The sequence below is a fragment of the Podarcis raffonei genome, chromosome 1, assembly GCF_027172205.1.
Source record: "Podarcis raffonei isolate rPodRaf1 chromosome 1, rPodRaf1.pri, whole genome shotgun sequence".
NCBI classification, from domain to species: domain Eukaryota; kingdom Metazoa; phylum Chordata; class Lepidosauria; order Squamata; family Lacertidae; genus Podarcis; species Podarcis raffonei.
Window position 1 is genome coordinate 44,855,033 of NC_070602.1, and position 21,114 is coordinate 44,876,146.

Consider the following 21,114-nt stretch of genomic DNA (forward strand, 5'->3'; position numbering starts at 1 on the left):
AGCTACCTCATAAGTATATCTAAACAAGTCTTTGGCTTAAGAACACATTAGGAATAAGCTGAGCTCGACTCTTAGCAAGATGGAGGCACTGTGGGTGAACAGTTCCTGTTTCTGAGAAATTGATTAAACAAGCATGTTTTTAGCAGGCACCAAAAAGTATACAGTGGAGGTGCCTGCTTGACTACAGCTCCCATTTTCCACAACCACTGGCCATACTGACTGAAGCGGAGTATTAGTATTTGTTGTTGTGTGTTTTTAAGCAAGCTTTCTGAGTTTGGAGTCATGTTTGGGAACACAGATGATGCTATAGCACTCCATATTGCAAAGAGCTGCTCAATTCTCTCCCACCTCCCCACAAAACCCATGTGCTTATTTTTCCATTAGAAAATATATATATACCTGATGAGTTTTTTGATCCTCTTATTGAAGATATGGACGTTTGAGTCTCAGCCACACTACAGAAGATAGAGAATGCCACGGCTATTACAGAATGCTAACACAAAAGGACATTAATTTAAAATGCTTGGCTACAAGGCCTTGTAGGGAAAATGTGTAAAGGGAAAAGGAACATAGCTGATCACCAGGACAATGAAGCAGCAGTCACAAAGTACTCTGTGACACTAAGTTTCCATTCTCCAATAATTATTTTTCAATTATTTAAATGTACTTCAGTATGGAAAATTTCCTGCAATCTCTTTTATGGTATTTATAAACCACTTCTCTGTCCAAAGGTTCCTGAGGCAATAAACAAACTTAAAATAGAGAGACTATAACATCACTAAGAGTACATCATAAACAGATTTTTTAAAAACAAAGTAGCTCATGGATACACAAGCAATGTACACACAGAGAGTTGTGTCCAACAAAGTCACCATGTTCGTGCAAGGAATTCTGCTTGCACCATGGAACTTCCCATTGCTTCTTCTCCCCCCCCCCCCCGCTTCTAAAGGGTTGTAGGGCCCTCAGAACAAATTTGGGGGCATGGGGTGAGGGAGAGGAAGTTCTGTTGCATAAGTGTAAGTCCTTCCTTGAACAAATGGGATGACTTCCCTGGATATAACACCTGTTTTCCAGCTTACCTTCTACCAATGCCATCCTTGTAGTTTGTTCCAATCTCACTGGTAGAGCTCACTTCATCATAGCCAGACCGAGACGCCTCTCTCAGAAGCTGCTCTGAGGAACTCAGCGCATCCCTCTTAGAAGGGCTGTCTGGTTTTTCATCCCCCGATTCTGATGAACTGATGGCAACCACTTCCAGAGGAGATTTGGGGACTTCCACAAATTCCAGAGACGTGTCACTCTCATTCTCGTCTTTCTTCCGCTTTCCTTCCTGAGCAGCCTCTGCATCCTCTTGCTTTGGAGGGGTGGATGTTGTAACTTTGCCCCCTCTGGTCCCCTTTACCATCTTGACTTTCCTTAAAGGCTTCGTGTCACTTACATCCTGCTCTGTATCGCTGTTCTCAGGGACATGGGCTGCTCGCAGTGCTTTCTTCTTCTTCAACTTCTTCTTTTTCTTGCTCATTTTGCTCTCCACGGAGACCAGTGCAGAAACCGCCATCTGCTCCGTTGCCTGTCTGGGATCTTCATCCGCAGGCAGTTCAGGGGGAAAGGTTGGGCTCTGAAAGGAGCTGCTGCACTGTTCTACAACTGTGTTGTCTGGTGGGATTTTGTTTCCTTCTGCCTTCTCTGCCAAGAGTGATGGTGAATAGCTGGGGGAAGACCTGGCCCTTCCCTTATCTGGAACAGGTTTCTGCATATCTTGATTAGACTCTTGGAAATCAGTAAGTGCAGACAAAGACATGGTAGCAGAGATAACTGGGTACAGCAAAGGTTGTTGGCTCGTATTCCCTGAAGAAGACAAAATAGCCCTTTTCACTTTGACATGGCCAATTGGGGATTCGTGAATCCCAGCCTTAGTCATATGTGGCTTTAAGTGGTAACTTACAGAGCATCCCAGATGTACAAACTATTAATCAACATGGTCGCCTCCATATAAACACCTTGATAGCTCGTGTAATTTAGCGTCAAACACTGGATTGCAACCAGAAAGACTTTGGGTTCCAACCTCTTTCCATGAGAACTTGCAAGGTCTTGCTCTCTAACCTACACCAGGGATGAGGAACCTGCAGCCTCCCAGATGCTGTTGACCATCATACCTGATCATTGGTCATGTGAGAGTGCCACAATTCCCCATCCCTGAATTGTTTTGTTCCAAGGATGCAAGTAAGAAGCATACTTTGGAGATGAGAAGCCAATAGTCCTCTTGACAGACCACATGCTCAGAGTTTTGTGCACAACTGGCATGTCTCTGGGCTGACTGGGAAATTTTGGGGCACACACATAGATAATAATAAATACTACTATGAGTGGGCATTGGTTTTGTTTGTTACTATGTTAGGTATTTTGTGTTTTTCCATTGCAAACTGCCCTGTGATCCTTGGATGGAGGGCGGTATAGAAATTAAACAAACAAACAATATTAATAGACAGAATTATCACCTGCAGAAGACAACATACCATTCTGAAACAGAGCCTCTCCCTGTGAAGAACATGGAAACCTCTGTTCAGGAATATTCATGCTCTCCTCTCTAGGCTTTGGAGATGCAGGTTCTTGCTTGATTTGAACAGATGAATCCGGGATTGTGATGGCTCCAATGCCACCAGTGGTTTGGAATGTAGGTGGGGTGCTTGCAAGGACAGGAGCTGCCAAAGGAACTGCAGGTATCTGGGCAGAGAGAGGTGAAGCAGATTCCAAAAGAGGAACAAGACCACCTGGATTAGCAATTAGATCCTGTGTTGGCTGAAATTTGTTGTTTCTTTTTTCATTTGAGCCACTGGGTTGAAGTTGCTGCAGCTGTTCGGAAGGTTCATAGGTTTCTAAGGAGACAACATGGATGCATTTCACATTAAAATCTCTTAAGCAAACAAGGCTTATGAGGGACAAGCTCTGCCCTGAATTGCCCTAAATCCAAGTTCATATATAACAGTAATCCAGGTTTCATTTTAACCATGGTCTGCTCAACAAGCCACAAGTAGTCCTATAGATAAACACACACACACAAAAAAAACACCTGTGGCTCGTTTCTTCAAAGCTTGGTTTGTTTTCCCACTGCTCTTGTCTTTGTAACTCAGTGGGCATATAGGATAAGGTGGCCCAATGAACTATGGTTAAGCATGACTGCAGAGTTCAGGCATAATGCCAAACCATAGCTGAAACAAGTCATGGTTTGTAATCCAACAATAAACAATGGCTTCACACAGCGGGCTGTTGACAGAAAAAATAGGGGCTGCTCTCCTAACCTGTTCATCCGCTCTCGTGTTAACTGATACTCTATGATCAGTGAGCCGTCTTTTATTCCACTATTTATTTTCCTTGACTGTCAGTACCTCAGAGTATTCAAAGAACTCAGGGACCTTACATACCCGTGTCTTGAGTAAATGTTACAGCAGGGACCTGAGGATCTCCAGAGGTTGACTACAACTTTCATCATCCCTGACCATTTATCACACTGGCTGAGACTGATGGGATGTGTAGTCCAACAACATCTGCAGAGCCACCCCTGCATTACAACATTCACCAAATCCTCTTTTCCTTTGTTTTTTTCCTTTAACTACTATTTGGAGAGACTCATTATGGCGGAGTTTTAGAGTCTTGAATAATTCAAGGAACCAAACTACAAGAGAAAATACGTTCTAACTATAGACACTTGGAACAGTTTCTGCTGCTATATTCCATGGACCCAGCTGCTCACAAGCCTCTCTGCCTGAACTGCCAAGAGGTGGTCTCAGATTATCATCATGGTTCTGCATTACTACTGGGCACCTGAGTAACTTTAATAGATATGGACTCCCAAAGCAATGCAAGGTCTGCTTCAAGTACCTTGCAAGCCCTGCAGGATCTGAATTCTTTGGCTTCTCAAAGTGCCCATTTCCAAAGATATCTAGGAGACAAGAGAAATCCAGTCAGGTCCATCAGAAGACATCCTTCTGAAATCTTCAGAGTTACAGCTGATGGCCTTCGAAACGTCAAAGTACCTGCTGTTTCAGTACAAGCAGTCGCTGGACTTCAATGTAAGCTGCCTGCAGAGCAGCTCGAGCTGGCACAAGGCTTCCATCCACACAGTGCAAGGACTTACTCAATTCTTCTTCCCTCAGAGAAATAGACAACAACTGGTCCACCTGCGAACGCTCTGCAAGAGAAAGTAAGTTTCAAGATATGACACAGCCTGCTGCCACTTTTAGGACTTTCAGAAGGTATTTGAGAAATGTCAGCTTTCTGAGACGCAGTTCATTAGACTAGTTGCCACAGTGCTTCCTAGTGAAAGCAGACTGGAAGAGATGAGGTATCAAGCACAGTATTAAATTTGTACTTCTGTTTGATGAGCCTGGCATAGTCCACAAGTAATGGTCAGTCTTCCTTTATCAACCCAAGGAAGGCACCACTCATGGGAAACCTATGCAACAGAGTTTGGCTTCAAGGGAGGAGAACAAAAATAATCAGAATTTGTTTGGTGGGCCTCCTAAAACATTTATTTTATTTTACTTTACAATATTTTTATTAATTTTAACTGTAACAAACATCACATATAGATAAACATTAATAAGAAAAAGTTTAAAAAAGAAAGTAATAAAAACTTCATAATGCTGTTTATACATTCAATAAAATATCCAAAAGTGGGATTTTTCTAGTCTCCTGACTTTTCTCTACCGCCTCCCATAGTTCCGTTATTGCATGATTACTTTATGCATGTCCAAGTTATATTGTCCATATCTAATTCTTTCTTTTATTATAATAATGCAAATGTTTCTTAGAATCCTGCTGATGTATCAACTTGTATTACAGTGCTTTGATATGCATATAATAAAAACTTCCCATTTGTTTTTAAATTTGTTATTATCGTGATTTCTGAGTTTCTCTGTTAATTTAGCCAGTTCCCATATTCCATTAACTTAATTTGCCAATCTTTTTTTGTGGGGATCCTTTCCTATTTCTAGCATTGGGCTATCACTACTCATGCGGCCGTTGTCGCATACATAATGAGATATTATTATTATTATTATTATTATTATTATTATTAGGTATCTCCTTTCCTAGAATTCCTAATAAAAAGACTTCAGGCTTTTAAACAAAAGTTATTTTAAAGTTTTTTCAACTCATTATATATCATTTCCCAAAAGTTTTTTATTACTTTACATTGCCACCACATATGATGAAACATATGTTCTACTTCTTTACATTTCCAGCATTTTTTCCCTCCTGATTTGTACATTTGTGCTAATTTAACTGGTGTTAAATACCACCTATACATCATTTTCATTTAATTTTCTTTTATCAATGTACAAGCTGTAAATTTCAAAACATTTTTCCAAAAAATTTCCCATTCTGACATTTGGATGTTATCTCCCACATCCTTTGCCCACTTTATCATTACACATTTGACTGGCCTCCTAAAACATTTAGACTGGAAAAAAATAATGCAGTGCCAACTAATTTATCGCTGTGACCCACCTTTTTTGCCTTTAATCTTTCTTCTTTTATTCTTTCTTTCTAGACTTGGAATTTCAGGAGAGGATCCCTCCTGCAAGTTAAATATATATTTTTGTTAGCTAAACTAGCATATAACCCAATTTTGTAGATATTCCAAGACACAAATTGTGTACCAAGCCTATTTGAGGCAGAAGTGTTTGAACACACAGGAGACATAATTGGTTGGACTTTGGCTCCAGTGAAATCAAAGGGACAAGTTAGACACAATTTAAGTTAGGCCCCACAGAACCTAAAGCGAAATAAACATACAGTATATTCCTGCATTGCAAGGGGTTGGACTAGATGACCCTTGGGTCCCTTTCAACTCCGTAAAATTCTATGATTCTATGCATTTCCATTGAGGTGTCAATTTTGTTTTTGAATAGTAACCGAATTCCTCAGTCCTCTTGATCATACATCCACTTAACAGGCATTAAGTGGACATATTCTAGCCTGGCATAATTGCTCAAGGAAGGTGTTGAAGCCAATGAGGGGTGTGGCCTAGGGAGAGTTCTAGGGGCCAGATGAAGGCCGCATATGGCCCCTCAGTTTCTCATTTCTGCTATGGACCAAAGAAGCTGCCATGACCAATTGTAATCGGCGGAATCTAACAATGTAGTTCTGCTAGTGCAAGGGTTACGATTTGCATAATGAAACTTCACATGCCATGCCCAAATCTGCTCTGGAGGGTTCAGAAAATATTTAGGGGACATACAAGGAAGAGGAGAGGGAGGGGAAGTTCTGTCACACAGCCAGAAGTCCTTGGTGCTAGTGGAAAGAAGGCATTTGATATAAGAGAGGATGTGTCCGGGTATTCTTACACTCAGGGCCGTTTTCAGATTCTGTCACAAGGTTTTAAATGCACAATGGATTCCATGAATATCTGGACCACTTACTCCGGTCGCTCTTCTTTTTTTGCCAATTCCCTGGCTGTCATTCAGCTCGTTGCCCGATGTGTAGCTGCTGTCTGTAGCGGCATCTAGAGTGCTGAATGCTGCGAGGGCTGAAGCCATACAGAACCTTTCCCCTGAACTCTCCAGCATGTCTCGAGTTTCAAGGGCTTGGGCCCTGTAGTCTGGGCTTCTTGGGCTTTGTCCTGCACTAAACGCTGTGAGTCTGTTCACATTAGGGGGAGACTGTAGGCTGAGCCTCCTTCCCCTGGAATCAGTCCTGTCAGACATGTACGGTGAGGAAGGGAGAGAAGAAGACTCTTGTTTCACACCAGCCACAGCAACTGCAAGCATCTGGGAGCTGAATGTTACATCCTCAGTGTTGGCAACCGAGCTCATTTGTTCATTTTCTTTGCTTGGGCCTTGACTGCTGAAAAAACTATAAACAGAGGTGGTCTTATCTACAGCCACACTGCTTTCGGAGAGACTACGTTTCCTAACAGTCCCAGGGGAGCCTAGGGATATCCCTTCCCATTGGAAACCTTCAAGGCTGGTCAGGTCACCTTCTTCATCCAACTCAAGTTCCTCTTGTTCGTTCTGGATGAGAGGAACCATCTCAATGCCAAACCTTAAAAAACAATAGTGATCGTGAAACACTCAATAGTGAAAGCTCTACCAAAAATAAAGGCTAACACAGAGCTGTTAACAATTAAGTTTCATGTATGGCTAGCTCTGCAATAGCAATGATGCTGTGTTATTACCCAAAGATTTGAAATTCACAGTTGTCTTACCTTTTTGGCTACTTAGTTCCTGAAGATCCACCAATGAGAACAGCTCTTCAGGAAATCAGAACCCAAAATAACACTTTCAAATAGCAAGCAGCGACATAACAACAGGTTAATGATATTTTCCCCAACATAGAAGGAAACTAGGAGGATACTGCAAAAGCAATTTACCTCTGGCAAACGTAATTGTGATGGCAAAATTACATTGACTGCCTACATTAAACCAGTGGATCACCTTTCACTGAGAAGGGTGGAAGTGGAAGAAATTTGGTTATTGTTCCACCGAAAATTTTAGTTAAAAAAATTACATAGTTACAATACAAACTAACTAACATATCTGCAGCAGCTGCAGTTCCTCTTTAAAAGATGGAAATCTAGAACAACTGTAGCAAATATGACTCACTGGGCTGAGAATGCTGCAGCTGTGCCTTGATCAGCTGGTTTAAAGGCAAAGATTGTATCTGTGAACCAAGATTTGGTGGCAGTTCACTGAAGGCAAGCGGTGAGCTAGGCAGAGAGGAACCTATACTGTGGGAAATCTTGCATATACATGTAAATAAAAATGTGAAACTGTTTCTTATTCTTACAACCCTTTTCCTAACCACATAATACCCCTTTAAAGCAAACTGTTAAGTCCCTCGTGCATCTTCTCAACCAAGAAACGTACAGGTTTTTTTATTTGGTAAATGCATAGGCCACCCTAGGAGTTTTGCACCGAAGGGTGGCCTATGCATTTGCTAAATGCATAGACCTTTGATTACAATACAGTTTCAAATCTGATTAAGACTACCAACCTGGGTAAACCTTTGCCAAGTTCTTGCTTCTTCTTTGTCACCTGCTGAATTACCTGCTCCCAGTTTACATTTCTTCGAGACACGCTAATAATCTGCCGCAAAGTAGGCTTGAGCCCTGATTCTTTCTCAGCTTCGCTCTTCCGGTGGCCACTGACATTGCGAATGCGCCTTGCACTGTTCAGGTTGGGCTCAGGTAGATGTGAGCCTGTTTTGCTCTTCAAGTTGGTGCGCCACGTTAGGTCTCTTTGGAGAGAAGCTGGAAAGCCAAGTTTACTCAGTTCTGGAAGAAGAGGGCCAGAAGGCTGCCCTCCTGCATCTTTCTGCAGCTCATGATTAGAATGAACTGCATAGCTTTCCTCTTCTGGAGCATCATTTGATTTAGTTGTGCTTCCGTCACCATCCTCTTCCAGGGATGCTTTCAAGTCTGTATCTAGGTCATCTTGAAAGTTGGATAGCGATAGAGAGCCCATTTTGAATTTGGTATATTTGTTATCAGTATTCTTCAACTCTAATAGATAGCCACCTTTTTTAGTTGCCGCATGGTCAGGTTCAGCAAGATCACAAGTTGAGAAAGCATTAGAGTGAGTACTTTTGGTTCCCGTTCCATCTCCAGAGTTCTCATCCTCCAGTCCATCTTTCTGGGGCTCATGCATCTTCAGAGACAATCCTGGACCTTCAGTACTCCATTTGTCATTCCCATCAGTCTGAGTATCTCTACAAGGTATCAAGCAAGAGTTTTGGAAAGACTGGCTATACTCAAGTTCTTCTTTGGCATTTTTTAATGCTTCGTCTAGATTTTCAGTGCTGCTACGCACATGTGTGGTGCCTTTTAAACTGTTATGGCCATTACATTCATTACTCAGCTTGGATCCAAAGGAGGAGGAATTGTTAGCATCTAAATTTAGTGCATTTAGTTGGCTCTGGCTTTCTCCGGATGATGAGGATAACAAAAGCTGGACATGTTTCAAGAGATTCTTTGGGCTTCTTTTTTGAGAAGATGGCTTTATATCGGGAATAGCCAGAAGTGGGGACTTCAAAGACGGCATCCTGTTACCTTTGCCTTCAGCTTGGTCTGATTTTTTCTCACCGGTTAAGTCTACTGCCTTCTTACTTGGTACAAGTTTGTTGGATGCCATTTTGTAATTGGGGGATGCTGAATAAGTCTCTTCCCATTTTTTCAGTTTGGGGTTATTGGTTTTAGGATCTGTGCATTTTGGAGACAATGGAGAGCATGACAGACGACCGGAATCTGCTTTCTCCGGAGTTGTAGCTACATTCTCATCACACAGTGGCTGCTGTTCTATCGTTTTTAGAGAGGGATATGGAGCCCAGCGATTTGTTTTTTCTCGGGAAGGGCTGTTGCTCTTTCCATTGACTTTGGAGGTCTTGCTCTCTGGTTGCTCAGAAACACCAAAGTTTAGTAACCCATCTGAAGGAAGCTGATCACTAGTGAAATCCAAAACACAATCCCTGTTGTCATTTTCATTAGCAAGGCCCATATAAGGCACCCCAGAACTACTGTCTTGCCACTGCCATGCATATCTTTCTCTGTTGTATTTATCCTGCGCACTTTTGCTTTTTAACCAGGAAGCATCCACACTATCTAACTGGGAACTATTGTTTGGAGCCCTGCTTCTTCCTAAATTCCACCCCCTTCCGTTTTGTCGACCAGGCTTCCAGTTTCCACCTGAATTTTTGGCTTGCCAGTAAGAAAATGCATTTTCTCCTTCGGAATTCCACTTGGAACTTCTTCCCCTGCCACCATGGTGCCATCCTGGTATTCCTCCTCTCGCATTCTGATGCCAAGCACCTCCATTATTCCCATAGTTATGATAGCGATTTGGAGACAGTCCAGTATTATTTTGATGCCACCCAGGTCGTCCTCTCTGCTTGCTCAGATGCCTGTTTGCATTCTTAGGATTCCTTGCAGGGTGTGTGAATTGGCCTTGTCTGGGATTTAAGAAACCGTCACCTTCCCAGTTCCACTCCCTCTGCGATGGTCCACAATGATATCTTGATGATGAATCGTAAGTGTCTCGGTCTTGATAAGTTCTTTCATCTTGTCTTCTTTGTAATCTCCTGTCATTGTTTTCTGTTTCATGGTTCACACGGCACACTTCACCTGCCCTATAAAGATAGAAGTATTTTAATCTGGAGGCTAAATAACCTATATTTTCACTCATTTGCAGTAACAGTTTTCAAAAAAATAATTAGGCCTGATCTAAAATATCTCTGAACAATAGACCTGCATTTTGCCCCTGGTTTGCTGACCAAAGGCAAGCAGAGGCTGGAGATTTGTACTGCCGAGTGAGGTAAGCCTGAGATAGCCTTTCAATTAGTCAACCGGCAGAAATGTCATATACAAATCAGTCTCCACTGCTTCATCACATAAATACAGCATAATTATGTTACAGTCAGTCATTAAATGAAACAAGGATTAATTGCACACTGTCAACATGACAACGATGACAGTCCTATTGGTCACTCCCCCAATCTCAGAGGATAGCTATGGAAGGCAGAAAGGATCTCTGGGAGAAAGGATGTTTCTGTGCTGTTGAAGAATGAAGAAAATATTTCTTCTCCCATTTGGCATTATTCATCAGGGAGAGAGATGCCATATACCATATCAGCTTCACCGTCCACCTACTACACGATAGTGAACTGAAAAGTATATTGGAAGGATATAATGTTTTAAAATATTGTCTAAAAATAAGTTAAGAAAAGTAACCAGTCCTCCCGAAGATGCAAATTCAACATCTGTGCTGTATGTAGACAGCTACCTTGCCTAGCTTCAGTGAAAGATTCTCTAGCTTCAGAAAAAATATTCAGTTTATATGCATTATATATAACGGGATTTTCTAAGACCACGTATTACAATGGCAGGTTGCCCAAAGGGCAGGATTTAAATTTGCCAGCAAAATACATAAAAAGGCTTATCACACATTCCAAGGAAAAATGCTTGCTTTTTCATAGCTAGTGCAATATTCCCAGCAACATTAGGCCGAATTCCAGAACTACATTATCCTGTAAAAAAATCAAGAGGGCTATTTTTCCTTTCTCACTGTAAGCCACTGGAGACATAAGGATAGGAAAATTTCACACTATGGCATCCATCTTCACAACCCCTGATCACGGGTATGCTTCAGGTTTCAAGTTCCAGATCCCTTTTTAACTCTGACAAGACTCAAATGCTCTAGTAGTTCCATAAATGGGCTTCAATTATTATTGAATCTGTAGATCATTGCAACTTCCAAGGAGAAAAGAAAGTCACAAGGACTGATAGATTTCCACCCACCCCCCATCACCTCTGCTCATGCTAGATCAAGAATACTTTACTCCTCTGCCAAGTTCAATTCATTAGGAAGTTTCAAACATCCCCTACAAAGAATCCAAACAGAGGAATAGGGGGAAAATTGAACTTCTGCCAGCTAGAGAAATGTTCACTATGTTGAAAGTTATTAGAAGAAAGCTGATCAATGTGGCTCACTTACAACACAAAGAGTGTATCCTAAAGATAGATTTACTTGGATGCAAAGATTCTGCTGGAATGGCTGTAACAGGATGGTGATGGTAGTTCACTGTTTTCTTCTCCACCACCAGCAACCCCCACCCTCAAAGTAAAGCAGGCTCTAGAGTTTTGACCACCCTCCAACAGATACTGGGGAAGGCAGCAGGAGGTAGAGGAATTGGTAACCACTATTACACCCCATGGGATCAGAAGTGTCCACAGATCCACCCCATGGAAGGCAAGAAAGGTGCAATAAAGCCAAAGTAGATTCACGTGATTTAAACCACACATAGCAAAATGTATCATGACACAAGCAATGAACACTACACAGCAGATTAAAACACAATTCGAAGTTATGCAGAAAAACCTAGAGTACAGAATTCTATCCATAAATTGGATAAAGGATTTCATTCAAGACCCAAATGCGTTTCTAGACAACAGAGAAGTAAAAATGGTTCCAGGTTCAGTTGACAGACAGAACAGTAAGGAACAAACCTATAAATAGTCTCGTTTCACAGTTCTATGGTCCCTATAATGGTTTTCATAATTAAATAATTTCTAATAAATACGAGCATGCATATTTAACTACGAAACATAATGCATTCCCATTACACTGGATGCAAGTTAATTTTGTATGGTCTAATAAAGTAGGCTACAAATGATATGGGCTCAGTTAGCAAAAGGTTTTCCAGTTCTGCCGTACGCAGCATGAGCAAAAACATACAACAGATAAGTTTGCAAGAAGAGGCCTCGTATATTGATTTAAAGCCAGGGAAACCAAGTTTAACGGTCCATCCCAGAGTTATCTGCTCCGTTGGTCTACAAGTGGTCTTTGGGCAATGCTACAAAATTGCATACTAAAAATAGTAACTTATGCAGCTCTTACAACTTTCCCAGCCGCCGCGACAGACTGTACTAAAGGCACAGTACACTCTTGGCATCATTTCCCTATATTCAAAGTGTGTTGAAGAACTCCACATCGCAGCTGCTAAGAAAACGTGAACACACTCACCGGTTCTGCTCATTTCTTTGCTTAATTAACTGGATGAGTTCCTTGTCAAAGTATTCTTCGTTAGTCTCTTCTTTCCCTTCTTCTCCATCGTGGGCTTCGATGTTGTCTTTGTGCAGCTGGCTGGAGATGTGCTTGGCATACGCCGACAAGCCCACCACTGTCACCCTGCACACCTGGCACTCATGATTGCTGTCCCTGGGGAAAGACGGAGAAGCTGGACATTCAATTTTTCCCACAGGCATGGCAAACGCTGCTGATCTTAACTCAGTTTCCTCTGAATGTGCAAGTCTCACATCAAACGTGCACAAGGTCTAGCAATCTGCATTGCAGCTTTCTGAAAACCCTGCAGGTTTAAAAGGTCTTCCTTTTGTGGTTGTAGTTAATTTCAATGATGACTGGGTGGATTTCAGATTTCTTTCCAACAATCAAGAGGTAAAGGACTTGAGAATAATCAGAGTGTCAGCTGGGATTCTTCTTGGATTGTTGTACTCAAAACCTTGTCAGAGGAAACATAGCGGAGGAGGTGGCAGAGTGGAGGGCTTGCAGAGCTAGCAGAAGCTGCTCTGAAGCACCTCCATGGTGCCAGCTGCACTGGGGAAGCCCAGCGATAAGATTCTAGATTTAAGCTCTGTCTCAGCACTCCCCCAATGAGCATCAGCAAAGAGGAGGGGAGATTACACCTCTACAGCCAATCCTAACGCAGTGAAACCTAAACTGGGACAGCTGGCACAGTGGCCTGGAATCCAAAGACTTTACAGCACAGCAAATGAAGGGAGGGAGTCGCCTGCTTGCTCTGCTTTATTTGGTTCATTTATTTGGTTCATAAGATGCAAGCTAAATCCACTCTCTGCTCCGCAAGGATTATTGTAAAGATACAAAATTGTTTCAGTTGGAGGAAGCCAACAACTGTTTCAGACAAGTGTGTGAACTCTGATTTCATCTAAGTCTGCCAAGAAGGGGGGTGGGAATCACACACACACACACACACACAATTTTGTTTCATGTTTTGGGTGAGGGGCGGAAAAAAATACATATTTGCAGTCCTTTGGGCAAGCCACATTCAAAATATTTATTTTGCTATTCACCTTCACTATTTTCTCAAATGAACTATTTTTTGTTTTTTGTAACTATGATCTGCAATACTTATCCAAGAACTTCAGACTTCATTAGGGGCTGAAAGTTATACTTTCACATGTACATAATAGGTCATAATAGGCAACAGAAGGGGGAAATAGATCTTCATAGAGAGGTTGATGATATTTTGCAGACTATTAAGACTTAATGACCTCTCCTTCAGCCCACACGGGAATGGAGGGGGGGAGAGAATTTGCATTTAGTACCTCCACTTTTGAAATTCTAAGACTCTTGAAACTTTGTTCAAGCCCCATGTGATTTGACCAGAAATAACCTCTCTTAGCCTACACTGTCCCAAATACTGACAACCCCCTCAAATTTTCTGCATCTCACTCTGGGAAACATTGCCCTCACTCAGGCACACTTAAAAAACAACAACCAAAAATGTATGTTATATACACTAAGGGAAAAGCAAACACAGGTTAGGCATTTTGCTTTTTTTAAAAGCTTAGTGCTGTTATATATTACATATGTGAGTTTCTGCCTAGTTGGAAAGTCACATGGCTAAAATATTCATAATGAAGTGAGAGAACCCACACACCCTCGCCACACACACACCTCCTAGATCACAAGCATCTTCACTATCCTGTAAAGAATTCCTCCCAAAGGAAGTTGAGGCCTAGGAACTTTCTTCCACCTCTGCAGCTTTTTTTAAAATGTGAAAAACAAAACCAGGGGTGGGGGGAGAGGGAGAATATTTCACCCACTCACAAGATATTATATTAGACCAACAGCCTTTTTACACAGTTTACTAAGAGAGACCAGCTGATTGTTAAACAAAGTGTTAGGCCTCTTTAAAAGGCTTTCAAATAAATGAGCTGTGTACTTTCCACCGACTCCTATTTAAGTGCAAAGGCTAGAAACTAAAGAATTGTACAGCTATTGTAGGCTCATGAGAGCTTTGGACTGAACCTGTGTTGGTAACCTCACAGTTGGATTACTGCAATGTGAGGCTACCCTTTGGATTGATTCAGAGGTTGCAGCTGGTACAGAATGCAGTGGCTAAGATGCTTCTTGCGGTGGAGGGACTACCAGCAGTATATAACAACTTGCTTACAGCCTTTACACTGGCTGCCCATTTGCTACCAGGCCAAGTTCAAGGTGCTGGACAGGTCACCATATGCCTTATACATCCAGTAGATTGCTGTGGTCTACTGGAAAGCATTTCCTGCAAGAGCCAAAGATTTCAGAAGCCAACTCTGCAGTAACTCAGAGGAGGGCTTTTAGTATGGCTGCCTCTGTTCTGTGTAACAGCATTCCTGTTGAAATATGACTGACACCAGCTATATGCACTTTCCAGAAACAGTTATAGGACAGTTGCATTGTAGGGGGTTGGACGAGATGATCCTCAGGGACCTTTCCAATTCTACAATCTATGATTCTATGATTTTTAGTCCAGCAGGTTATTGTAGCTGGATAGGGTTTTAGTATTGTTTTAAATGTGTTTATTGTTTTGCATTTTTAACTGTTTTCAACTGTTTTACATGTAAATTGCCTTGAGATGGTGGTTTAATATTATAACAACAACAACAACAATGGTAGCCGCCTTTCTATAGTGCCCCCTCAAACCAAAGCTGAGGTGAATGAGAGAGACCTTTTTAGTGGTGGGTCTGCCCACCACTTTGGAATGCCCACATTGTTATTGTTTCAGCATCAGGATAAGCCTTTTTGTGTTCTTCCTAGCATTTTAAGATCCTATTTTAAGTCCCTATGGTATGTCCGCTCATTGGTTGGTTTTAGCGCCTGTAATCGGCACTGTAGTTTGACAGCGAACCCAAAGGCACACTCCTCTGTTGTCTCCAAGACAGATGGAGTTTTAAGATTTATTGTGGATAATGGTTGTGCTTTGATTTTTTTGTATAACATGAAGAGAACATGTTTATGAGGTGTTAATTAAGTACAGCGGTACCTCGGGTTAAGAGCTTAATACGTTCTTAACCTGAAACTGTTCTTAACCTGAAACTGTTCTTAACCTGAGGTACCACTTTGGCTAATGGGGCCTCACGCTGCCGCCACCACACAATTTCTGTTCTCATCCTGAAGCAAAGTTCTTAACCCGAGGTACTGTTTCGGGGTTAGCAGAGTCTGTAACCCGAAGCATCTGTAACCTGAAGCATCTGTAACCTGAGGTACCACTGTATACATAAATCAATAAATAAAATATTTGCCTCAACACACACACACCCCGCCCCACACAGTGTATCTTAGTATAGCACAGTTCGCTCCCTGGATACCACTACTTGCCCTCTCACTGTCTATACAACAGGAGTGTTCCCTGCTCTCATGGATGTCACATAGATAGCAAAAATAACTTTGTGTGGAATGAGTTGCCTCTGGATTTAGACTAGGATACCTCTAAACAAGGGAAAAGCCAGTCCCTGTGGTGAAGTTTTTGTATGCATGTTAAAAAGCAGACCCAATCCAACACACCAGACAGGCATGAGCACCGCACCACTGAAATAAATGATACACATTCATATCTGCCCTAATGTGAATGTTAACCAATCAAAGACACACACAGGAGAATTATAAATATAAAAACCAATGGAACCTTGCTTAAACCTTCAGTGTGAACCACATTTGGCATCAGAACTTATAGAAATGTTAACAGTTGTAAAAAGAGGGGGGGAAAGGTTGGTTCCTAATGGGATATTTTAGGAAGTTATTTAAAATTATTGTTCTAAAAATTAGCTAGAATAAGCAAAGCTCGAGTTACACTGCTCAAGTTAATGCTGATGACATTCTGGTATCAGAGCAACCATCTCTCAGCTGTTCTGCAATAGAACAGATGGGGGGCTCATTGCCAAGAACAAGGTCAGCCCCCTGTAAGGCTTGATTCGAAGAATGAACAAAATGCATTTCTAAAAGCTGAATAAAGATAAATTCTTCCTTGGACAGCCACTCCAACACTTTACTCGCTTTGCTCCACCTCTGAAAATTATGCACGCATGTGCACATGCACATAACGCCCCCCTCCCTCCACATACATTGACTGAACTTTGAAATACCAAAAGGCTCAGTTCAATTGCTGGTCTCCCCATAGTGGCTAGCTAGGAAGTTCACAAGTGGGTCATGATGGAGGCCAGCCATGCTTGATGACCAGAAGCGTATCACCTCTAAACATGCTTCAGTTGTGACCTAACAGCCAGGCATTTTTCTAATCTATTTCTAAGCCATCCCTAGCAACATGAAAAAGCAAAGAGGCATAGCAGAGGATGGTTTTGATCCACTGCCATTTGTGCTATGGGACCAACATCCATCCATTGTGCTCTCTGGCTAAGTCCACTGCAGAGATGGTAACCAAACCCAGACCTTCTGTAACAAAGCCAATATTTTTATTCACGAACCCACAATTCACTTGAAAATAAGAATGCCAACACTCGCCACAGGCCCTGAGCTCAATTTCACCTTTTTTTTTTAATGGACATCTTCTAACACCTGCACATTACTCTGAGACCCTGTATCTTTCCGTAAAATAAAAGTATCTATTCATCTGAAGTCAATGAACTCAAGCTGCACGTAACTAGATGCACAAATTGTATTTAACCAATTCTTTTACAGTGGTACCTCAGGTTACAAACACTTCAGGTTACAGACTCTGCTAACCCGGAAGTAGTACCTCAGGTTAAGAACTTTACCTCAGGATGAGAACAGAAATTGTGTGGCGGCAGCGGGAGGCCCCATTAGCTTAAGTGGTGCTTCAGGTTAAGAACAGTTTCAGGTTAAGAACAGACCTCCGGAACGAATTAAGTTCGTAACCAGAGGTACCACTGTAATTGTTAACAAACACCCCTAGCCCTCAGGACAGAATCTGAAGTAATGACAAAAGTCTGCCTAAGAAGCTGAGCATAAACATCATCGACAACAACCCCTGGCCCAGTCACCAAATCATAATCAATCACTGTTGATTTGAACTTTAAAGAGTAGGGGAGATGTCCACGAAGTTGTAATATCAGTGCAATGACTTTGGGTTGTGGAACCTCCCCTTCTTCTCCACTCCCCATGTGCTCCCGGGGTTCTTTCAACCCTATGGAGCAGATCTGAGGAGCGGGGGGAGACACATGAGGAGAGCAGAGAGAAGGGAAGTTCCACTGTGCAAAGACAAATCCTTGCCCTAACAGAACTACTTCACTGGACATTGCCCTGTCAGCTTAACAAGCTGAAAACCCTAGAAAATACTTTTAAATCATCCTTGTGAACAAGTTCACATAAATCGCTAGCCTGTAAACATTTTAGTAGCCTGCTGAGGGCTGGCAGAGGAAGAACAGAGAACCCCTGTTCCTCCTACAGAAGCCCACTCTACTTCTGTGCTTTCCTTCTCTGGCAGCCAGCTCAGCTGCTGCGCTGAGCGCTGAGGATGGGCAGAGCATTCGCTTGCATGCATGGAGTTCCTCGTCGCCTATGGCTACCAGGCTAGTGCTTAGATACAAGGCGTGGTACCAATATCATTATAGTTAAAGTGACTGCATTCCACACAAGATAGAAGGGTTGTGTTCCAAAGCCCTTCATCAGGTTTCAGCAGGACATAGCTGATACTGTTATTCGCATACCTCCCTTTCAGATTTTCAAGTTCCCTGTGGTGAAGCATACTTCTCATGTGCTCATCCATCTCCTAAAAGCAGAAAAAGTGTTAAAGTATAAATAGCCAGAAAACAGAGCATAATTAAGTACTCCTCATCCATCTATCAATTTCCTCCTATTAAATTTTGTCAGTTTCTTTGATGGCTTATCTCACTATCCACTCTTTTTTACTGGCGTTAGAATGCGAAATCACCTTTGTGGAAAAGGTGGCACTAAACAGAGGAGAAACAAAGTTTTATAATATAGAAATGAAGAAGGGATATCTGCTTTTATACTGTTCATAGAGCACATTACACATGTTCTGTTCTACAAAGATATAATAATCTCTCTCTGTCTCTTAGGATTCAGTTATTTGATTAGGCAACTATTGGACACACTCTTTTGGGTCTTGTGTATGGATCTGAAAAGGCTTGACATTTCCAGCCATTTTTTCTCATTAGCTTCCTTTGTATAATCGTATCTAGGTCTTTTACATGCTCTTCTTCCCTCCCCAGTTATATATGGGATTATATTTGGCCTCCGTTTCTTAAATGTGTACTATCCAGAGAGCCACATTAGAAGATCACAAAGCACACAGTGTTAAGGATAACTGGGCAACACTTAAGTATTTTAGCTCAACAATGTTAAAATGTTTATTGTGCTAGTCTAATTTGTTTCTGGAAATTCATCCTGTAGTTTAGTGTGTATTCTGGGCAGAAAGTGAGGCTAGTCTCTGTAGCAGAGCTCTGAGAAATCCGACTCTCTGCTCATGGGGACGTGTCAGTTCTAATAGAAGAGAAAATAGTTATTAAGAGACCTCTCCCACCCACCCCTTCTCCTCCTCAAAAATTCCTCGGTGGTTAAGGACTTGACCTGACCTATACAAATGCATTTCGTCTAATTCTATTTTTGCTCTGAGAGCTCTGCCTGATTAACTTCTTCTAAGGTCCAATTCTGACTTTACATTTTGTACCCAAGCACACATTACACGTGCACCTCACCAGGTATGAAGGGTGTATACACGTACAATTCAATCTGCATTACTTTCAGAAATTCAATTTTCCTGGCCACCACTTCCAATGTGGGGTTTTTTTGGGGGGGCACCCAGCTGATTCTTTTATTGTTCACCCACTTACGTGGGTCCACAGGGAATCATATATTTAATTCCCCACAGAGGGACCCTTTTGTAAATCCCAGTGCCATCATCTGAAGCATGGCCAGTGGAAACATGAAAAGGGGCTTTCTCTGAGCACCACACAGGATGCAGAACACATTGCCACAGAAGAGCCGCTTAACCCCTTCTCTGTTGTTACTCTGCTCTAGGCTTAAGACCTTTTTGGGCCCTTTCTCAATTAAACTTTTTGTTTCTCCTGGAGTAAAGTTATGGTGGTTGCTGTTGTTTCTTAAGATTGTGAGCTTAATATTTATTATTACCATTATTAATATGCAGTGGTTTTTATGTAATGAAAGCCACCTTGAACAACTCTGGAAATACCTCTGGAAAATTAAGGTATGCATCTTAAATCAACATAGCCTCTTTCAGAAAACTACATTTTATTGGGGTGGTTGACATTTCAGTTTACCTTTTTTGAGCTGTATATGATGTGACACAATATACATTTTCTTTCTCGGACCATAGTGAACACTTTGGAAATGTCTTATCCGACCCCTACAAACAGGGAAAAAATAAACCGTATTCAGTAACACTTCAACAGTTTCCTAGTTTTTATGAAAAATCAAGTGTGACATTAAAACATCAAAGCACACCATTTTATTTTCATTCTGTCATTCACATCTTCAGTTTAGCTATAGTTCTTTTTCATAGCAACCTAACTGCTATCTCTCTTTGATCAAGTACTAAAGTAATGTTTCTGAGCACCAATGGTGGCCATTTAATCTTGGACTGGAAGAAAGATACATTGAAGAACCAAAATACGTTGGATAAAATTCAACTTTTACTTGCACAAATGGTGCAATTTAATGACATTATTGCCATGAAAGGATAGTTCTTTTGTAAAAACGACATTTTTATTCATCATTTTTCTTGCTATTTCAGATGAAAATCAAATCAAAGTTTTGATAAATTCAAGATAAAACCGGGAGCATGTCTTGACCACTACAGAAAAGGATTGAATTTTAAAGATTAAGCAGCATATGATGAGTAAAATAGCAAATGCTGTATAGCAATACCATCACACAGCACATCAGTTTAACCTAAACAGTCAGGTTAAAGTAAATATATGCAAATATGTCTTCTACACTGTTTATTTAACCATGCTAGATATTCATACTAACAGATATATCAGAAATATGTATAACTGCTTTGAGTAGTATATAACGGTAGGTATTTTTTTTTACAATTGAGTGGTATATAGCTTTATTAAATAAATAAATAAAATTAGGCCTTTCAGGAAGCAGTAATGTAAGTCCAGTATTTTTTTGGGGGGGGGGAAATCTCCTTCCTGGAATAAACTGTCTGAAGGTGAACTGTCACATGGTGAATGCACAGGGCTTTGCAAACTAGGATGCAGCTGGTGAAATGTAAGAGCAATAGCTATGAGCCCCACTTTCTATGTCGGTTTTGGGCTCTTATTGGGGCATCTTAGGTTAATTGCCAGCCACTACTGCTAATACAGGAATAACACTGCACTAACATACAAGTTTATTTTAAGAACTACTGAGATAATAGGTGGGATGTGATAACAATAAATACTTAATAGTATTCTGCTTAACGAGTATTAAACAGGAAGTCTCACTGGACTAAACACAAGCTCTGGGGCTTGTGTTGCCTTCTCCTAACTGAAACAGACAATCCTACTATAGTAATATTATAGTATATTGAGAATACCAGACAACATGCGCAGATAGATTAGGGGACATGACTGCATAAAAGTATTTTCTGAGA

General features: G+C 41.3%; 1 protein-coding gene across 2 annotated transcripts in view; it reads right to left on the bottom strand.

The window, feature by feature from the left end:
* ZNF106 (zinc finger protein 106) overlaps positions 1-21,114 on the bottom strand; it is a 43,352-nt gene that overhangs the window by 16,082 nt on the left and 6,156 nt on the right. For both annotated transcript variants that reach the window (XM_053383770.1, XM_053383780.1), the window contains exons 2-12: positions 19,793-19,878; positions 18,200-18,261; positions 12,516-12,710; positions 7,996-10,122; positions 6,423-7,044; positions 5,509-5,578; positions 4,035-4,189; positions 3,880-3,940; positions 2,517-2,876; positions 1,080-1,848; positions 400-455 (exon numbers count right to left, since the gene is read on the bottom strand). In XM_053383770.1, the coding sequence (XP_053239745.1) occupies positions 400-455; positions 1,080-1,848; positions 2,517-2,876; positions 3,880-3,940; positions 4,035-4,189; positions 5,509-5,578; positions 6,423-7,044; positions 7,996-10,122; positions 12,516-12,710; positions 18,200-18,261; positions 19,793-19,846 (4,531 nt within the window). In that variant the 5' untranslated portion in view covers positions 19,847-19,878. The remainder of the gene's footprint in view (positions 1-399; positions 456-1,079; positions 1,849-2,516; positions 2,877-3,879; positions 3,941-4,034; positions 4,190-5,508; positions 5,579-6,422; positions 7,045-7,995; positions 10,123-12,515; positions 12,711-18,199; positions 18,262-19,792; positions 19,879-21,114) is intronic.